The following is a 19942-nucleotide window of genomic DNA, read 5'->3' as shown; positions in this document are numbered from 1 at the left end:
TGCTGCTGCCCTGCTCTGGGGGAGCTCTGGGGCTGGGCTGAAGCTCCCCACAGGCCCAGGATCGTGGTGAGGATCTGAGGATCCATCGGTGCTGCCAGCAGGGAACACCTCCTGTGCCAGGAGCTGGGGCAGCTCTTGAGGGACTGGGGACCAGGTGGCTGCCCTGGGGGGGCTCTGCTGTCCCAGGGGTCCCTGGTTTGGGTTTCCATGCCAGGTGGGGCACGCAGAGGGCAGGATTCCTGCTGGATGGTTGGGAGCAGACAGAGCTGCAGGGGCTGAGCCCAGGCCAGGCCCGTTCTGGGCAGAATTAATCCCTGGGAATGTGTTTGGAGCGCTGGGGGGACAGGGAGGCTCTGGATATCAATTGCTGCAGGAGGAGAAGGGGGCTCAGGCTTTCCACAGAATCCGCCAGGAGCAGATTAAGGGTCGGAATCCAAATAAATATTTCCCCCCAGGGGCTATAAATAACCGGCCCCCGGCTCTGCCAGTTTGGGATCTCGGCACCGCGATGCCGGAGGATTCCCAGAGCCCGGAACCCTGCGAGAGCCAAGGGTGAACTCAAAGGGAGGAGAAACAGCCCTAATTAAAGAGGCAGCTGCTCCCCTAATCCACTTTGTGCCCTGCCCCAAACCCAGATCCGGCTCTTAATTAAATCAAAAAAACAATTAAGGCCACGCTATCACTGCAGTGTTTGCCTTTGGCCATTCAGATGGGATTGACCCCAAACCAGAACCAGGATCTGGTGCCAAGGTAGATCTGGAGCTGGAATCTGAGTCAAGTGTCTCGAAAACTGGGTCACACCCCAAAACCCCCGAGTTTTGGGGGAATAAAGGGTTTTTAAACTCCAAAATATCCAAGTTTTGTGGGAATAGAGCTCTTTCAAACCCCAAAATACCCAAGTTTTGTAGTAACAAAGGTTTTCTGGACTCCAAAACCCCAATGTTTTGCGGGAATAAAGCTTTTTCCATCCAAAATACCCACATTTTGTGGGAATAAAGGTTTTTCAAACTCAAAAACCCCCAAGGTTTGTGGGAATGAAGCTTTTCCTAGGTAATTTCCAGGACACAAAGTGAATGGGAATGGGCAGGGGCTGGGAGAACACTCCTGTTTTTATCATTTCCCTTTTTTAAACAGAATCCTTCCCTGCCAGGCACGGTTCCCTCATTGGCACATGCCTGGAATCCTCAACCCCTGGCTGGGATCCCAGGGCAGGATCCCCCTCCCTCCCCAGGGATTTTTCCTGTCCATCCATCCCACATTTTATTTCTGCCCCCAGTGTCTGGGATTGTCCCTGGGATGTTGTGCAGGGGCCCAGGAGAGCTGCAGGGAGCTGACCTTGGCCTCCCATCCCAGGGGAACACGAGCCTGGGACTGCCCAGGACTGGGATCAGCCCCTCTGGAAGCAGCAGAACTTCAGGGGCATCCTCTGAGAACAGATTCCAGCAGCCTTTCCCTGAGCCTGTGGGTTTTTTCCATCCTCTGAGCAGGCAGCCAGAGATGCAGAGGCTTCTCCTCAATCCTTTATTCCCAAAATTTCCCTGAGCAGCTCCAGGAATCACAAGGGGCAAACCCAGGAGGAGAAAGGCCTGGAGACAGAGGGAGGGGGGCTGGTTCCAGGGCAGTTCCAGGGTGGCAGGGACAGGGCTGGGATGTGTCCAGGGGTCCTGAGCAGCTCCATGTCTGTGCTCCAAACACCCCCCAGACCCCGGGGAATGCTCAGATCTCCCTGCTCTGGGCTGGAGCAGCTCTAAATGCAAAACCTCTGTGATTAAAATCAGCCCTGACTCAGCATGAGCCATAAATTCACTTTTCTGCTCCCTGAAGGATCCCAACCCATCCCCAATCCCAAATTCCCTCTCCAAAACCCCCTTTTCCATTTGTTGTGCTTTCATTTCCTTTAATAAATCCCAATTTTCTGCGGGATTTTATCCCTTATTTCCCCTTTCCATGAATTCCCTGCTCTCCTTGTGTCCCTTCACCTTTTCACTTCCCATTTCTGCTCCAGCCAGGTCTCTGCCCATCCCTGGGAAGGACCCTGGGATTTGTCTGTGCTGATCCCATCTCAGGGGATCCTCACCAGCCTGGGGGGCTGAAAGCTGAGCCCTGCCCTGAGCAGCACAAGACGTTTCAAAATCCCTTTTTGAATTTTTTCCTTGGCATCTTCAGGCAAAAAAAACACCTGAAATGGAGGGTTCCCCCTGGCAGGGCAGCCGGCAGAGGCAGCAGGTGGCTTTTTAAGGAGAAACGAGTGGATTTTAGCACATAAGGACGGGAAAGGGCAGATCCAGGAAAATCCTATGGGTTCAGCCCCTGAGCTTTGTCCTCCACAAGAGTTGGAGCTGCTCATTTTGTCTCCTCTGCATCCCCACCTCTGCTATTCCCAAATCCAGGGGTGCTGCTGCTCTCCTTCCCTGCAGGAGGGGAATTGTGTTTCCCTCACGCCTCTCTGCAGCTGCCAGAAAAAAAGGGGGGAAAGTTAAAATCCAAAAAAGTTAAAATCCATCACAGCCCCAAACCCCAGGAATAACGAGGTGCTGACTCCAAAAAAGGATCACAGAATCCCAGGATCGCTGAGGCTGGAAAATCCTCTGGGATCATCGAGTCCAAGCTGTGCCCAGTCCCCACCCTGGGCACTGAGTGCCACCTCCAGGAATTCCTTGGACACCTCCAGGGATGGGCACTCCAAACCTCCCTGGGCAACCCCTCCCATTTCTCCTTTCCATGGAGAAATTCCTGCTGTGTCCAACCTGAGCCTCCCCTGGAGCAGTTTGAGGACAGACAAACAAATGACACAACAATTTGGAATATTTCCTGTTGTTGTGGTTTCATTTCCTTTAATAAATCCCGGTTTTCTGCAGGATTTTAAGCTTTATTTTCCTTTGCCAGGAATTCCCTGCAGTCCTTGCCTTCCTTCACCTTTTCACTTCCCTTCTCTTCCAAGACTCAGGGAACACACAAATCCCCCGAGGTGTTTCTCCAAAGAAAACCCTCTCCCAGCATTATTTTGATGCTTTCTGACAGTTCCACCATTCTCAGCATAAATATTTAGACCCCAAAGCAGCAGCTGGGATGGAAGTTTGCTCTCCCAGCAAAAAGGAGAGCAACTCCTTTCCACTAAAAGAGCAACAAAAAATATTTGAAGTTTCTCAGCCACTCCAGTCTTGGGCTGAACCGTGCAGTAAATGCAAATTCCTGGAGTTCTCCAATCTGCTGCCTGTGCTTTTCCAGCTTTCCCTGGGCAGGGAAACACCTCAGAGTTTTTCCTACAGCTGCAGGAACCCCAGCCCAGAGTCCTCAGAGCTCCCAGCTCTCCTCTGGCAGCACCCAGGAATATTTCACATTATATTCCGATTTTTCACACCTGGTGGGCACCACGCCCGTGCTCCAAAGCCTTTCCCAGCTGGAAATGTGTCCTGGTGTAATTCAGGGCACATCAGCGCCTGAAAGTGAACTTGAGTGAAGTGAGAGCATCGCTTGGAGCCGCAACAGCTTTCAGCAATTAACTTCAGTGAACTGCTCCTCAAACCCTTTAAAGTCCTTTGTGAACATTTTTATTGTGGCTCTCTTCAAACCCGGCCCGCGTGTGACAATGACAGAGTCCTGGGATCACCCGGGCCTGCCTCGCTCCATCCCCTGCCGGGAAATTTGGGATTTCTGCTGCGTTTTTATCCCCAGGGAAGGGCTGGGCCCGGGCAGTGCCACCCTGCTGTGGCCAGGACAGGGCTGGGAGGGATTGGAAGGGACTGGAAGGAGCTGCTAGGAGCTGGAAGGGGCTGGGATGGACTTGGAGGGACTGGAAGTGGGGTGGCAGGGGCTGGAAGAGGCTGGAAGGGTTTGGAAGGAACTGTCAGGAGTCAGAATGGGCTGAAGAGACTGGAAGGGATTGGAAGAGGCTGGAAAGGATTGGGAAGAGTTGGAAGGGGATGGAAGAGTTTGAGAGGGGGCTGGAATGGGCTGGAAAAGCGCTAGAATGGGTTGGAAGAGGCTGGAAGGGATTGGGAAGAGTTGGATGAGGCTGGCAAGGGCTTGGAAGGAACTGTCAGGAGTTAGAATGGGCTGAAGAGGCTGGAAAAGATTGGAAGGAGTTGGAAGGGGATGGAAGAGGCTGGGAGGGGGCTGGAATGGGCTGGAATGGATTGGAAGAGGCTGGAAGGGATTGGGAAGAGTTGGATGGGACTGGAAGGAACTGTCAGGAGTTAGAATGGGCTGAAGAGGGTTGGAAGAGGCTGGAAGGGGTGGAAAGGTTTGGGAGAAGCTGGAAGGGATTGGAAAGAGTTGGAAGGGGCTGGCAGAGTTGGCAGGGGCTGGCAGGGGCTGTCCCGGGTGTCCCAAGGCTTGCAGCGAGCTGGTTTTACCAGTCTGGGGAGCCGAAATGCAAATATTTCCCGGCCCCGGAGCCGTGCCCGAGCGCGGTTCATTAGCTGCACGGTGCTAATTTGCTAAGCCCAGCACGGCGTGGCCCGGCTGTGCCAGCGGGGCAGGAGAGGAGCTGGAGCCGCTGGAATTCGCTCCTTTGGCTGAGCACGGGAGGCTCCTGAGCGCAGATAAGGGCGAGCCCTGGCTCGGCGTTATCACAGCAGGCAGCTCCTGCCAGCCCCTTTCTGTCCCTGTCTGTCCCCTCCAGCCCCATTCTGCCATTCTTCCAGCCAGCTCCAACCCCATTTCCATCCATCCCCTTTTCCATCCATCCCCCCCGTTTCCATCCATCCCCCCCGTTTCCATCCATCCATCCATCCATCCATCCATCCATCATCCATCCATCCATCATCCATCCATCATCCATCCATCCTCCATCCATCCATCCATCATCCATCCATCCATCCATCATCCATCCATCCCCGTTTCCATCCATCCATCCCCCCCGTTTCCATCCATCCCCCCCCTTTTCCATCCATCCATCCATCCATCCATCCATCCATCCATCCATCTATCCATCCATCATCCATCCATCATCCATCCATTCATCCCCCCCCGTTTCCATCCATCCCCCCCCTTTTCCATCCATCCATCCATCCATCCATCCATCCATCCATCCATCTATCCATCCATCATCCATCCATCATCCATCCATTCATCCCCCCCCGTTTCCATCCATCCCCCCCCGTTTCCATCCATCCATCATCCATCCATTCATCCCCCCCCGTTTCCATCCATCCCCCCCCGTTTCCATCCATCCATCCATCCATCCATCCATCCATCCATCCATCCATCCATCCCCCCCCCGTTTCCATCCATCCATCCATCCATCCATCCATCCATCCATCCATCCATCCATCATCCATCCATCCATCCATCCATCCATCCATCCATCCATCCATCCATCCTTCCCCCCCCGTTTCCATCCATCCCCCCCCGTTTCCATCCGTCCCCTCGTTTCCATCCCCCTTCCAGCTCTTTCCAATCCCTGTGCACCCCAGCCCAGCCGGTCCCTTAGGCAGGGTTTCAGAACACACCAAAACCAAACTTTCATCCCCAAAAACGACCCGTTTAAAAATCCCCTCTAGCGGGGAGAAGGTGGAAATCCAGCTCCCTGCTCATCCCACATCCAGTCTGAAAGGCTGGGGGCTCCAGCCCACATGGAAAAACCCCAAGTGGCCAGCTGGAAATTCCTGTATCCCTTCATGCGAGCCAGGATTTTTATGTCTGCATCACAAAAAAAACCAAAAAACAAAAAAAAACAACCTTTGAGAAAAAGAAAATAAAAGTAGGGTGGTGCTTTGGTTTTGTTGTTGTTTTTTTTCAGTGCAGCACAAGGAAATGTTTGGTGCTGCAGTGTCGGGGCTGGCAGGTCACAGGGATGGCCATGAGAGTCCTGCCTGTCCCTTGCCACGTCCTTGGTGGCAGCCGGGCGAGTCCCCACCCCAGGGCCGAGCCAGGCCGCCTTTATTGCCGCTGTAAATCAGAGAAGCTCTGCCGGCTTCCAGGAGCTCTGCAGATTTATGCCAGCAGCTGACCCGGCATCTCTATTTTCAAATCTAGGGCGGATTGAAATATGCCGCTTTTCAATAATATATTCAGGTTAACAGGGCCTTTCTATTTGAGCAATTAATCTTGCACGGAGCCAGCACCTCCGGGGACAACGTGCGGGGGTTGCTAAGAAGAGGAAAACAAACAGCGCTGTGTAAGCGAGCTCTGCGTGTCCCACGCTCCGCAGGGATGCGGCACAGCCGGGGCTCCCAAACCCCGAGTGTCCCGAGCCCTGGGGTGGGCAAGGCTCCACTGCAGAGCAGCCTCAGCTCAGCCTGGGTCACTCTGGGGTGATCCAGTGCAGAAATATCCAGGTGTAAATCCATGGGAGCTGGGGAACGGCAGGGCTGTGCTGGAGGGAACCTTCCCAGAGCTGTTCCCTGTGCTGGAGAACCTTCCCAGAGCATTCCCAGAGCTGTTCCCTCTGCTGGAGAACCTTCCCAGAGCATTCCCAGAGGTGTTCCCTGTGCTGGAGAACCTTCCCAGAGCATTCCCAGAGCTGTTCCCTGTGCTGGAGAACCTTCCCAGAGCATTCCCAGAGCTGTTCCCTCTGCTGGAGAACCTTCCCAGAGCATTCCCAGAGCTGTTCCCTCTGCTGGAGAACCTTCCCAGAGCATTCCCAGGGCTGTTCCCTGTGCTGGAGAACCTTCCCAGAGCATTCCCAGAGCTGTTCCCCGTGCTGGAGAACCTTCCCAGAGCATTCCCAGAGCTTTTCCCTGTTCCAGCACATGCCCAGGGCAGGAGGAGCCCCAAGGGCACAACACACATCCCTCGGGGTGGCTGTGCTTGGATTCGTGGCACAGGTAAATCCAGGCTGGCTCCAGCACTGGTGGTGCCACCAAAAACTTCCCAAAGCCAATCCTGCTGTTTCTGCCTCCCTCTTGCTGTCTCCTGCCAAATTTCAGCTTCATCAGCACCCAACGATCACTGGCAGAGAGGCTCTTCCCAGCTCCAGACCAGCCTGGTCCGTGCCCAGGAGGGAATGGGAGCCTGCTGGGAGCTACCTGGGGCAAATCTCAGCCCATTTTTCTGTGCATCCCAGGTTTCCATGTGAATGAATCAGGAAGGAATTCCCTGGGAGGGTGGCAGGCCCTGGCACAGAGTACCCAGAGCAGCTGGGGCTGCCCCTGGATCCCTGGAAGTGCCCAAGGCCAGACTGGACACAGCTTGGAGCAGCCTGGGGTGGTGGAAGGTGTCCCTGCCATGGCAGGGGTGGCACTGGGTGATCCTTAAGGTCCCTTCCAACCCAAACCATTCCATGACTTCCTAATCCCTTTCTTTGCCCTAAAGCTCAGCAAAGACACAATTTTAGGCCTGGAGCTGCCCCTGTTATTTTTTCCCTTTTCCCTTTTTCTATTCCCCCATCACCAGCAGCATTCCCAGCATCACTGATTCACAGATCCTCGGGATTTGACCCTCAGCTTCTCATTCTTCCAGCACATTAAATTCCAGCCCAGGCTGGGCACACTCCTGCCAAGCCATGAAGTAACCCTGGCATTGGGCTCGTGCCCAGGGGGGGGAAACATCTCCAGCTGAAAATTGTCAAAATCTGTGTTTTTTTGCTGGAGCTGCCGGGGGCTGGTGGAGGCAGCAGGGGCTGACTCCGATGGAAACCATTCGGGCGCTTTTAGGAGCTGCATCATTCCATGACACAAATTTCCAGTCACAAATAGCAACAGGCTCTGGGAGAAGATGCAGGTGGCTGGGGTGTGATTAACGAGCACTGAGCCTGTCACTGTGGGAGTGGGAATTCCACTGGACCGACCCACGGCAGGATTCGGGCCAGCTGGAACTCCAGCTTTTTCTTTTTACAGTGGTTTTTTTTTTCTCCTTTCTTTCTCCTCCCATGAAAAAAAAAAAAAAAACAAAAAAACCAAGATAATTCCCTTGGGAGTCCAGTAAAAGAGGAGATTTTCCTGATTCCTGTTGCAGCAGCAAAATCCCAGCGTGCGAGGAGCCAGCCCTGCTCCTGCTTCCATGAAATCCAGGTAATGACCCAGAACTGCTGGGAATTAGTGTTTCATTTTGGCAGCCCTGGCAGACAGATCCCTAATGGAAATTGATTTCTGCCTTCTCCCTCTGCCCCTGGAGCGGCTCCGCTTTACCTGCAGGAGCCTTTTGGCCAAAGGGCTGCACAGGCTGCGCTGGGAAGCAGCTGGTTAATTACTGGGTGTTAATGAGCCCCTGGGGACACGGGAGGGTGGGGCAGGTCAGGAGTGTGGCGGGGGCACCCATGGGTGCGACAGGGACACCCCTGAGTGTGGCAGGGACACCCCTGAGTGTGACAGTGACACCCCTGAGTGTGACGGGGCACCCATGGGTGCAACAGGGACACCCCTGAGTGTGACAGGGACACCCATGGGTGCAACAGGGACACCCCTGAGTGTGGCAGGGGCACCCCTGAGTGTGACAGCTACACCCCTGAGTGTGACAGTGACACCCCTGAGTGTGACAGGGACACCCGTGAGTGTGGCAGGGACACCCCTGAGTGTGACAGTGACACCCATGAATGTGACAGTTACACCCCTGAGTGTGGCAGGGACACCCATGGTTGTGACAGGGACACACGAGTGTGGCAGGGACACCCGTGAGTGTGGCAGGGACACACGAGTGTGGCAGGGACACCCATGGGTGTGACAGGGACACCCATGGTTGTGACAGGGACACACGAGTGTGGCAGGGACACCCGTGAGTGTGGCAGGGACACCTCTGACTGCAGCAGGGACACCCCTGAGTGTGACAGTGACACACGAGTGTGGCAGGGACACCCCGCAGCAGCAGCAGCTCCCGCCTGGTGCCCACACCAGGGCCAGGCTCTGGGATGTGCCCTCCCGTGGGGTAACCCGGCTGTGGATCCGGCTCCATCCCGGTGGGGACAGCCCCAAAGCCACCGTGACCCTTTTGGGCCCTGGCACCCCAAATTCCCAGTGACTGTCCCAGGCTGTCCCATCCCAAATTCCCAGTGACTGTCCCAGGCTGTCCCATCCCGAATTCCCAGTGACTGTCCCAGGCTGCCCCATCCCAAATTCCCAGTGACTGTCCCAGGCTGTCCCATCCCAAATTCCCAGTGATCATCCCCAGGCTGTCCCATCCCAAATTCCCAGTGATCATCCCCAGGCTGTCCCATCCCAAATTCCCAGTGATCATCCCCAGGCTGCCCCATCCCAAATTCCCAGTGATCATCCCCGGGCTCCACCTTCCCAAATTCCCTGTGATCATCCCCAGGCTGCCCCATCCCAAATTCCCAGTGATCATCCCCAGGCTGCCCCATCCCAAATTCCCAGTGACTGTCCCCAGGCTGCCCCATCCCAAATTCCCAGTGATCATCCCAGGCTGCCCCATCCCAAATTCCCTGTGATCATCCCCAGGCTGCCCCATCCCAAATTCCCAGTGATCATCCCAGGCTGCCCCATCCCAAATTCCCAGTGACTGTCCCAGGCTGCCCCATCCCAAATTCCCAGTGACTGTCCCAGGCTGCCCCATCCCAAATTCCCAGCGATTGTCCCAGGCTGCCCCATCCCAAATTCCCTGTGATCATCCCCGGGCTCCACCTTCCCAAATTCCCAGCGATTGTCCGGGGCTCCAGCACCCCAAACTCTCGGCGATTGTCCCCGGCGGGAGCTCCCGGTTTAATCTGATCCAGCCGCCCCGCACCGCCCAGTTTGGGGCTGTTTGGGTAAAACCCGGCTGCACTCGGGGACCGCCGCTCCTGGATGTCCCAGCCCTTCCCTCGGCCAGGCGGAGCGAGGCGCTGACCCAGGTAAGGATTTTCAATCCTCCTTCACCTCTGCAAAGGAATTGGGGAAAATCTCTTTTCCCCAGTTGGGGTGGGTGGGAAGCAGAGCTCGGCGGGGCTGGGTCGCGGTTAAAGCAGAACGGAATTTGTCTCATTTTTCAGTCGTTTCCTGGCTCCGTGGGTGTTTGGAGAGTGCCAGCAATTGTCAGGTGAAGGAATTGTTGGTTCAGGTGGGCTCCGGGGTGTCCGGGTGTGGTGGGAATTGGCTCCCACCGCATTCCCAAACACTCTGCGGTAACAATAATAACAATTATTGTTATTATTGTTATTATATGTTATTATTGAGCGTGCAGCGGAGCGTTAATTGCGAACTGAAATCCCAGGCAGAGCCTGCTCAGGTCAGTGCCATCCTCTATTCCCGGTTTCCCCGGGCACCGGGGACATTTCCCTGGCTCAGGAACTGCTCCGTGCCCGCTCTGCTCTTCCTGAATTCCTAAATCCCGAACCTTCCCAGGTGCATTTTGTGCTGGAGCTGACAGCTCAGAGCTGCGCTCCTGACGAATGCTAATCGGGCTTTAATTCCTGGCTGGATGCAGAGGGAAGGGGAATTTCGGGAGGATGGAAGAGTGGCAGGTTTGGAGCTCTGCAGGGGAAAACGCAGGACAGGCGCTGAATTCTGGATGTGTCCTGGTGTTACCCTGCATTGTGTGGGAACATTTTTATTATTAAATAAATTTTTTATACAAAAGGAGTCCGTGAACAAATTGAGAGCCTCCCCCTGTGCCTCAGCTCCCCCCTTGCACAGCCGAGGGTTCCTGGAGTGCTTCAAGCCACTGGAAGGATTTTTCTGTCATAGACATCTTTCAAAATAGAAATTAAAATAGAAATCCACGTTGAAAAATCATGGGGAAGTCTAAATGGAGTTTGAATTTTTACCCCCGGGGCAGCAGAGGAGGGGGAGCAGCTCCAGGAGTGGGGATGGGGACAGCCCTCACAATCCTCCCACCTCGCAGGAATATTGCAGGGAGCTGGGAAAGAGTGGGAAAATCAGAGGGGCAGGAATAATCCCCATTTCAGAGAGGGACAGAGGGGGCTGAACACATTAAATCCTTTCCATTTGCCTTAGGGGCTGAAGTGGAACGTGGAATCAGAGGATGGAAGTAGGTAAAAAACCCGTTCCTTTAAAAGTGATGCTGTGATTTTGTTTTTGAGCAGGAAAAAAGCGATTTCAAGCCCCTGAGGGAGGATGTGGGCTTACACCGTGGGCTTCACCGTCCTGCCCCACGTTGGAGGATTCCTTGGCTGGTTCCTCAACAGGAAGGAAAGCCCGGAGTGGTACGAGAAGCTGAAGAAACCCTCGTGGTGCCCACCCCGCAAAATGTTCCCTGTGGCCTGGACCATGCTGTACACGGGCATGGGGTGAGTGCTGGCACTGCTGCCCCCTGTCCTGCTGGTCCTGCCAGCTCTGCCCTGCCCTTTGGGGTCTCCTGAACCAGCTGGGGCAGGGGGCAGGAGCCTCCCAGGTGTGGGACAGGGGAGCTCTGGGAGGAGCGAGGGACAACAGAGGTGTGGAATGGAATCCAATGGAATAGCCTGAGCTGGAAAGGGATCATCCACTGCAGCTCCTGGCCCTGCACAAACACCCCAAAACCCCACCCTGTGCATCCCTGGAGAGGTGTCTAAGTGCTCCTGGAGCACTGGGAGCCTCAGGGAGGATTTCCCGAGGAACTCCCCATTCCCTGGGCTCTCGAGGTGGGGGTGGAAGAATTTTCCCTGCTACCCAACCCAACCCTCGCCAGACCCCTTCCTTTGGCCCTGGCCCTGCTCCCAGAGAGCCTGACGTGGATCCTGCTGCGGTGCAAATCCCTGGTGGGGAAAACACTCCTGCAGGAGCCCCCCTGTCCCTCCTCACAGCTACGCCTCCTACCTGGTGTGGAACGACCTGGGTGGCTGCGGCAGCAAGGCCATCGTCCCCATGGGGCTCTACGGGGCTCAGCTGGCGCTCAACTGGGCCTGGCCCCCCCTGTTCTTCGGTGCCCACAACCTCAACATGGTAATGGGGCTTTGGGGGGCTTTGGGGCTGTGCTGGGGGGGATTACACGGCTCTACCAGGAGTTTGAGCCCAGCTCCAGGCACACACGATGCTATCGGCCCCTCCAGGCTCGCCCCGATAGCCGGGGTGGGGGATCTGGGGCTGGGCAGTGCCAGGGCTGCACCCCCCAGTTAAGGGTCGGGGCTGGGAGATAAAGTCCTTTGTGGGGACACACCCTGAGTGACAACAGCACTGTCACATCCCTGACGGGGAGCAGCTCCCGGGGGCTTATCGGGCACTGCCACAGCCGGGCTGGGCCGCCGGGCCTCAGGTGCCAGCGGCACGGACGGGCATTGGCGTTTCCACCTGAATTTTGTCACTCTGGGGGTGGAAAACGTCGCCCGAAAGTGCAGCAGGTTCTGTGTCGCAAAGGGCACGAGCAGGGTGTTGATCCGCGGGATTCATTAATGAGAGCATTAATTAGAGTGACACGCTGGGGTGTCGCTGATGGGGAGCGCAGGTACCGCGTCCCACGGGCTGGCACCGCCATCCTGCCCATCCCCAGCTGCAGCGAGACCTTTGGGCAGTGCAGGGCTGACAAATCCTGCAGTTCTCAGGGAACACTCCTGTTTTTATCATTTCCCTTTTTTATACAGAATCCTTCCCTGCCAGGCACGGTTCCCTCATTGGCACATGCCTGGAATCCTCAACCCCTGGCTGGGATCCCAGGGCAGGATCCCCCTCCCTCCCCAGGGATTTTTCCTGTCCATCCATCCCACATTTTATTTCTGCCCCCAGTGTCTGGGATTCTCCCTGGGATGTTGTGCAGGGGCCCAGGAGAGCTGCAGGGAGCTGACCTTGGCCTCCCATCCCAGGGGAACACGAGCCTGGGACTGCCCAGGACTGGGATCAGCCCCTCTGGAAGCAGCAGAACTTCAGGGGCATCCTCTGAGAACAGATTCCAGCAGCCTTTCCCTGAGCCTGTGGGTTTTTTCCATCCTCTGAGCAGGCAGCCAGAGATGCAGAGGCTTCTCCTCAATCCTTTATTCCCAAAATTTCCCTGAGCAGCTCCAGGAATCACAAGGGGCAAACCCAGGAGGAGAAAGGCCTGGAGACAGAGGGAGGGGAGCCGGTTCCAGGGCAGTTCCTGGGTGGCAGGGACAGGGCTGGGATGTGTCCAGGGGTCCTGAGCAGCTCCATGTCTGTGCTCCAAACACCCCCCAGACCCTGGGGAATGCTCAGATCTCCCTGCTCTGGGCTGGAGCAGCTCTAAAGGCGAGTTCTCCCCGCCGCAGGCGCTGGTGGATGTGCTGTGCCTGGACGGGCTGGTCATCGGCACGATGTGCTCCTGGTACCGCATCAACAGGCTGGCGGCAGCGCTGCTGCTGCCCTACCTGGCCTGGCTGGCCATGGCCACCTGCCTCACCATCCGCATCTGGAAGGACAACCCCCAGCAGAAAAACGACTAAACCGAGCTGTTTTGTGTGGTTAAACTGAACCGAGGTGTAATAATTTGTTGGGGGTTCATTTTGGGGTTTGCCTCCTCCTCTTCTTCCATCGTGAGAGGTTTGAACCATTCACTGCTTTAAATAAGGTTTTTTCCAGTAGGTTTGGGAGATGTTCCAGCTGTTTCCAGGTCTTATTGCCACCAGGTCAAATTGCAAATGATCTGAAATAATTCAGGCTGGGAACCCCGGGCACCATCCCCCCGAGAGCAGAGCTCAGTCACACACGTGGCACATCCCACCTCCTCTGCTGGGACCAAAATGATCTTCACCTCTGCACAAGTATTTTTTAAGACCTTGATTTTTATTATTTTTTTTTAATAAATTGATATATTTTTAAGAAATTACTTGATTTTTTAAAAGAAATTACTTGGGTTTTTTTAGAAAAAAAAAGAAATTACTTGATTTTTTTAAAGAAACTACTTCATTATTTAAATTACTTGATTTCATAAAAAGAAATTATTTTTTAACAATCTGATTTTTTTAAGAACCTGATTTTTTTTATTACTTGATTTTTTAAAAAATTACTCTATTTTTTTTTTTTAATTCCTCGATTTTTAAACAAGAAATTTCTCCTTTTTTTTTTTTGCTCTTTGTGCTGTTGCTTCATGTTCCTGTAAACCCTGGTTTGTGCTTTAGCTCTTTATCTGCCAGCAGGGATGGGTCTTGCTCTGCTGGTGGATGGAGATTGGGCTCTGCCTCCTGTTTGGGGAGCATCCCCCTCCCTCCCTGCCATTCCTCAGCCGAACTGAAAACTCATGCCAGAGCCTTTGAAGAAAACCTTCATTTTGTTATTTTTTTTCAAGTACAGAGACTCCAGAGTATGTAGAATTTGTGAGCCTGCTCCCACTGCCTGGAAGGTTGTAATTAATTATGTAATTGGCAAAAAGCCCCGCACAGAATCTGTCAGTGCAGTGCAAGCGCCTGATCCTGCAGCTTCTCCCTGCCATTATTAACCAGGAAAGGTTAAAATAATGGGAATTCCAAAGGAATGGGATGGAATCAGACACAGGGGGTCTTGTCTATCCCTTTTCATACAAACCTTTGAGCTTTGGTGTCTCCAGACAGAATTTACATTATTTTTAATTGTTAAAAGCACTAAGTGTAAAGAGAAAGGGCATGTGGATCTTTATCCTGGCACTGGCTGGAATTGGGGCTGTAATTAATTAGGGTTGTAATTGGGGGTGGGAGGGCTCAGCTGGGGTTGTAACATAAATTGTATTTGCTTTGAATAAAACAAGCTGTTGGTTTTTTTCGGAGAATAAATAAATAAATCTGAGTTATTGTCGCTGTACTGGTTTGGGGTGAGGTTCCCAAAAAGCTCAAGGGGTCAAGGGAAGGGATTTGGGAAGGCTGCAGAGGTGGATTCAGGTTGGGAGTGCGTGGCCCAGATGGGTTTGGACCCCAAAAGGTCCCTGAGGTCCCTCCTTGGGGACACCCCTGTGCCAGGCTCCTCTGCCCCCCATCCCAGCTCCAAGGTGAGCAGGACAATTCCTGGCTCTGGGATCACCCAGCTGCATTTTGGGAGAGGCTGAATGTTCCTGGATCCACCAGGGCAGAGCTGGGGGCTCAGCACAACTGAGAAACGAACCCTGGCAGCAGCTGGAATTTGCAGCTCCTCGTAAAATTTGGTGATTTTGTCATTTTGATCCATTATTATTCCCCCCTGGCTCAGGACTTCTTTCCCCAGGGCTGCTGCCAGCCCAGGGCTGAGCTGTCCCAAGGAAAAGCTGCAGGAAAAGACCATGGAGCAGCTGAGGTTGGGAGCAGGAGCAGCCCCAAAGCCCTGCCAGCAGCACTGGAGATACCAAAATCTGCTGGAAGAAAAAAATACATAAAAAAAGAAATCCTGTAACACTTCAGGGCTTTATTTTCTGTGGTACCACTGCACTTATTTACAGCCTCTGTGTCTCCCAGGATGTCCCTCATGCCAAAGGATGGGCAAATGTAAATTATTTCTCCCTCAGATGAAGGTGGGGTCTGGCTGATTTGGGGGAGTTCAGGATGATTTTGGCTCTGCCCATCCTGTCCTGAGGGAACAGGGATGAGCAGAGCCATCCAGAGAGGCCAGGAGGGATTAAAGGAGCCTTTATCTCCTTTTGGAAAGGGGACAGAATTATTTAAATCATATTTAAATTGGTGGCTCTCTAGATCTGGCTCATACCTGCAACTCTTTAATAACATTTCCAATTAAATAGATGAATGCATATTTGATCAGCTTTCATAAATTGGGTCTATTTCCTCTTCCCACTTCTTTTCTGCAGGCAAAAGAAAATCTGAAATTAAGATTAATAGATTTTTTTTTCCATGTTTGTCCTCCCATTTTCCCAGCTGCTGGGACTGGCTGCCTTGTTCTTGTTTTCCTTCCAGTTTCTCCTCCTCCCTGCCCACCTGTAAGTGCAGAAGGAGCTTTTCTTTGCCTCTTGCCTCTTCTCACGGGCAGCAAAAATAGCAAATATTCCTCCCTGTGCTATCCAGAGCAGCTTGGAATCAACTGGGAAAATTAAATTCAGTGAGACACCCTCCTGTATTAATATTTAAAGCATCGTTTGGTGCATTTGCTGTTTAAACAGATACACTGAACCCCCTTGCATAAAAATAACTTTGATGACATTTCAAAGTCATCTGGAGGGTTTCTTTCCCAGACTGTGCAGCACAGCCCCAAGCCAGCCTTGGTTTTACAGAATCCTGGAATTTTGGGATGGAAGGGAACGGAAGGATCATCCCATCCCACCCCCTGACAAGGGCAGGGACATCTCCCACTGTCCCAGGTCGGTCCAAGCCCCGTCCAGGCTCGTGTTAGTCCAGCCCCAATCCCAGATTTACCTTTGGAACGGGCACTGTCCCCCTGCAGGGATGTGCCCTGGTCTCTGTGACACCTGAGGGGCTCTCGATGGCTCCCAAGGGCTCTCAGAGCCCAGAGCCACCTGTCTGGGAAAGCCCCTCACTCCCAGCTCAGCCACTCTCTCCAGGAGATGGAGGAAATTCCCATTAAACAATTAATGGCCCAGCAGTCATTCCCTGGCTGCTGCAGCCTCAGGATTTGTGCACAACCAAACCTTTCCTTTCTTCTTCCTTTCCTCTTCCTTTCCTTTTTCCTTCCCTTTCCTTTCTCCTTTCCTTTTTCATTTCTTCTTTCCTTTCCTTTCCTTTCCTTTCCTTTCCTTTCCTTTCCTTTCCTTTCCTTTCCTTTCCTTTCCTTTCCTTTCCTTTCCTTTCCTTTCCTTTCCTTTCCTTTCCTTTCCTTTCCTTTCCTTTCCTTTCCTTTCCTTTCCTTTCCTTTCCTTTCCTTTCCTTTCCTTTCCTTTCCTTTCCTTTCCTTTCCTTTCCTTTCTCCTTTCCCCCCTCCCACATTTCACGGCTGTCCCAGCACTCTGGCTGCAGCAGGACAGTTTTCCCACGTTTGCTGCTGCCTGGAGCTGTGTTCAGGCACCCACTGGGGGTGGGATTGTCACCTCTGCAGGTGACACAGCCGCTCTGCCAGGCCCTGCCCCAGCTCTGGGTGCTGCAGGACAGAAATTGCTGTGCTTGGAGCAGCTCCCAGCAGGGCTGGAGCTCCTGCTGCAGTTTCCTGTGAGCAGCTCTGGGGGAAAGAGAGCCCCAGCCCTGCTGGGAGCTGTCATTAACTCCCAGTTGGGCTTGGAATTAATTGGGGAGGCAGCAGCGCCTGCCAAGGCTCCTCCTGTGCCAGGCTGGGAATTGAGAGCCAGGGAGGGTTTGGGTGGGAAGGTGAGGCAGGTACAGAGGTGAGAACATCCCTCACCTGGGGCTCAGCACAGCTGGAGCATCTTTCACCAGGATTTGGGCACTGCCCACGTCAATCCTGTGGGACAGGAGGGTTTCCAGCCCTCCTTGAAACCTTTTTGGTGCTGAGGCAGGAGGAGAGGGACAGGTGAGGACTCCAAAGGGAGGAAGGGAGGGAGGGAGGAAGGGAAGCTGTCGGTGTTTATTTATTTGTTCTGTAGTTACAGCTGGAAAAAGCAGGAGGGGGCTGGCTGCCAGTGTCTCTAGGGAGACGTTTGTTAGTGCCACCAGCTGTCCCCTCGGCATGGAGAGCACGGCTGAGCCATGACTCACTCGGCCAGGCTCTTATTTCACTCTCACATCTATCCCAAAATGTTCCTCTGGCCCCACAATGCCATAAAAGCTCCCTTTTCCTGGCATGGCCTGTGGCAGGCAGGTGTGGGTGATGGGGAAAGGGAACAGCCAGGTTAACTCCAGGAATTCCTGCTGCAAGGAGAGGGACAGAAAACGACCTGCAAGGGACACAGGCATCCAGCAGAGATCCCTGTTTGGGGGTAAAGTCATCAGAGTGTTCAGAGGTGCCTCAAAGGCCACTGAAGAAGCTGCTCTGGACTCAGATGGATGCAGGAGCTTCAATATCCAAAACTCCAGCAAAGCCTGGAAGCTTCTCCCAGTGCAGGCTGTCCCTTAGCCCTGCCCTGTGTGTCCCCTGTGCTGAGCTGTGATCCCCTGGGCAGGGAACTCTGTGAGGCCTGAGGGAGCTGGGAAGGGTTTGGAGAATCCTGAGGGAGCTGGGAAGGGTTTGGAGAATCCTGAGGGAGCTGGGAAGGGTTTGGAGAATCCTGGGGGAGCTCAGAAGGGTTTGGAGAATCCTGAGGGAGCTGGGAAGGGTTTGGAGAATCCTGAGGGAGCTCAGAAGGGTTTGGAGAATCCTGGGGGAGCTCAGAAGGGTTTGGGGAATCCTGAGGGAGCTGGGAAGGGTTTGGGGAATCCTGAGGGAGCTGGGAAGGGTTTGGAGAATCCTGAGGGAGCTCAGAAGGGTTTGGAGAATCCTGGGGGAGCTGGGAAGGGTTTGGAGAATCCTGAGGGAGCTGGGAAGGGTTTGGAGAATCCTGAGGGAGCTGGGAAGGGTTTGGAGAATCCTGAGGGAGCTGGGAAGGGTTTGGAGAATCCTGAGGGAGCTCAGAAGGGTTTGGAGAATCCTGAGGGAGCTCAGAAGGGTTTGGAGAATCCTGAGGGAGCTGGGAAGGGTTTGGAGAATCCTGAGGGAGCTGGGAAGGGTTTGGAGAATCCTGAGGGAGCTGGGAAGGGTTTGGAGAATCCTGAGGGAGCTGGGAAGGGTTTGGAGAATCCTGAGGGAGCTGGGAAGGCTCAGCCTGGAGAAAAGGAGGCTCAGGGGGAATTCCTGGCTCTGCACAAGTCCCTGCCAGGAGGGGACAGCCGGGGGGGATTTGGGATGTTATCGCAGGGAACAGGGACAGGAGGAGAGGGAACGGCCTCAGGCTGGGCCAGGGGAGGCTCAGCTCGGACAGCAGCAGGAATTTCCTCATGGAAAGGGCGGCCAGGCCTTGGAAGTGGCCAGGGAGGTTTGGAGTCCCCGTCCCTGGAGGTGGCAGCTGGAGGTGGCACTCAGGGCTCAGGGTGGGGATTGGACACAGTTTGGACTCAATGATCCTGGAGAGGTTTTCCAAGTTCAGTGATCCTGAGATTTTCTGAACAAATTCAGAGCCAACAGCAGGGACAGGTGGAGGGGAATCTCAGCACAAACTCTGTCAGGTGCACAATTTGGGGTCCCCTGAGTGCTGCTGGGAGGCCCCTCCTGAGCCCCTGGGGACACATTTGGGGTCACAAAGAGCCACCAAAGCCAGCAGAGCCCTCAGCCACCCCCAGCTCCGACGCAGCAGCTCCGTGGTGCCCTTTTATATTTTTGGCTGCAGTGGGGGGAGGATCATGGCTGTTCCAAGCACTGCCCTAGAAGGAGCTGGGGAGCAGCTGGGAAAGGCTGGAGAGAGGGGGAGCCTCGGTGCCACATTCCCCAGATTAGATTAGAGCTCAGTGCTCGGAGGGGCCAGGCTAAAGCTGCAGCAAAATTGGGACCCCAGCCATGAAGAGCTTCCAAAAATAAAGCAGAGTGGGTCAGAGGGATTGGAGAGAGTCTGAGATGCTTCTTGAAAACATCAGGATTAGGAGGAAATGAGCTGTCAGTCATTGGGAGAGGATTCCCACCCCAAAAACAGCCCCTGAAATGTCAGAGGTGACAGCAATTGGACAGGGGAGGTGGAATTTGAGCGTTGTCACCACACAGGAGGCAAAACACCACCCCTGCCCAGCAGCAAAGTATTCTAAGCTTAAAAATAAATAAAATCCTGTACTGTGGAAGATATATGTTCCATGGATAGGATGTCTTGGAATTTGTCAAATCCTTGGTTGGGCTGTCACCACTGCCAGCCCTGTCACCTAAACAACACCACCTAAACAACAACTCATCAAAGGGGCTCTGTCCCCAAAAACTGCATCCATGGCGGCACTGGGGAAAAGCTCCAAAGGATATCCAGCAAGGCAGGGTGACAGCAAAGGGGCTGGGAACAGCAGCCAGAATTCATTATCTGTGATAATCTGTTATTAATTTTCTCTGATTATAAATTACCTGCCTAATGGTGTGGATTTATTTTGTTTTGTGATGATGCAGCCTCCTACTTGGCTCCAAAGCAGATATTGCCACTGATTTGATTTTTATGGAATACCTCTTCTCAAGCTAAGAGCAGGTTTTTCCACTAATATTGACTGAGTACTCCATCCAATGCAGCTGAATATTCCATATTTACTCCAAGTTTGCTGCTGGTGGTTTCTGAGCTAAGTGCAGAGCCCACAGTACTGGAGGTTTGATTTCCAGTGTGCTTTTATTCCAAAACCCTGCACAGCCACGCTTTTTCCACTTCCTTTGCCCCATGGCATGGC

General features: G+C 53.8%; 2 protein-coding genes across 8 annotated transcripts; both read left to right on the top strand.

The window, feature by feature from the left end:
* The first annotated feature begins 508 nt into the window (after positions 1-508).
* On the top strand, positions 509-5556 carry LOC147649414 (uncharacterized). The gene is made up of 3 exons (XM_086861555.1): positions 509-552; positions 4625-4940; positions 5007-5556. The coding sequence occupies exons 1-3, from the start codon at positions 509-511 to the stop codon at positions 5502-5504; spliced, it is 858 nt and encodes a 285-aa protein (XP_086717681.1). The 3' UTR covers positions 5505-5556.
* Positions 5557-7661: 2105 nt separating this feature from the next.
* On the top strand, positions 7662-14519 carry TSPO2 (translocator protein 2). Of its 7 annotated transcripts, XM_086861738.1 has the most exons (7): positions 7865-8457; positions 8640-9012; positions 9121-9178; positions 9394-9727; positions 10919-11122; positions 11618-11756; positions 13031-14519. In XM_086861738.1, the coding sequence occupies exons 5-7, from the start codon at positions 10950-10952 to the stop codon at positions 13202-13204; spliced, it is 486 nt and encodes a 161-aa protein (XP_086717864.1). In that variant the 5' UTR covers positions 7865-8457; positions 8640-9012; positions 9121-9178; positions 9394-9727; positions 10919-10949; the 3' UTR covers positions 13205-14519. The 7 variants fall into 7 exon arrangements, with proteins under 7 accessions (XP_086717863.1, XP_023797939.1, XP_023797938.1 ...); XM_023942171.2 differs by lacking the exons at positions 8640-9012; positions 9121-9178 and adding an exon at positions 9866-9933 and having other exon boundaries at positions 7834-7955; positions 9554-9727; XM_023942170.2 differs by lacking the exons at positions 8640-9012; positions 9121-9178 and adding an exon at positions 9866-9912 and having other exon boundaries at positions 7857-7955; positions 9554-9727.
* Positions 14520-19942: the final 5423 nt, after the last annotated feature.

The sequence above is a fragment of the Cyanistes caeruleus genome, chromosome 24, assembly GCF_971803275.1.
Source record: "Cyanistes caeruleus chromosome 24, bCyaCae1.hap1.1, whole genome shotgun sequence".
In the NCBI taxonomy this organism is placed as follows: domain Eukaryota; kingdom Metazoa; phylum Chordata; class Aves; order Passeriformes; family Paridae; genus Cyanistes; species Cyanistes caeruleus.
The sequence above is the reverse complement of the archived record's forward strand: the minus strand, read 5'-3'. Positions and strand labels throughout refer to the sequence as shown.

Excerpts from the sequence above, each read along its gene's own strand:
- LOC147649414 (XM_086861555.1), top strand. The coding sequence starts at position 509 with ATGCCGGAGGATTCCCAGAGCCCGGAACCCTGCGAGAGCCAAGG. Across the intron at positions 553-4,624 it reads GAACCCTGCGAGAGCCAAGG|CCCCATTCTGCCATTCTTCC; the intron begins GTGAACTCAAAG and ends TGTCCCCTCCAG. Across the intron at positions 4,941-5,006 it reads CATCCATCTATCCATCCATC|CATCCATCCATCCATCCATC; the intron begins ATCCATCCATCA and ends TTTCCATCCATC.
- TSPO2 (XM_086861737.1), top strand. The coding sequence starts at position 10,950 with ATGTGGGCTTACACCGTGGGCTTCACCGTCCTGCCCCACGTTGGAGGA. Across the intron at positions 11,123-11,617 it reads ATGCTGTACACGGGCATGGG|CTACGCCTCCTACCTGGTGT; the intron begins GTGAGTGCTGGC and ends CCCTCCTCACAG. Across the intron at positions 11,757-13,030 it reads GTGCCCACAACCTCAACATG|GCGCTGGTGGATGTGCTGTG; the intron begins GTAATGGGGCTT and ends TCCCCGCCGCAG.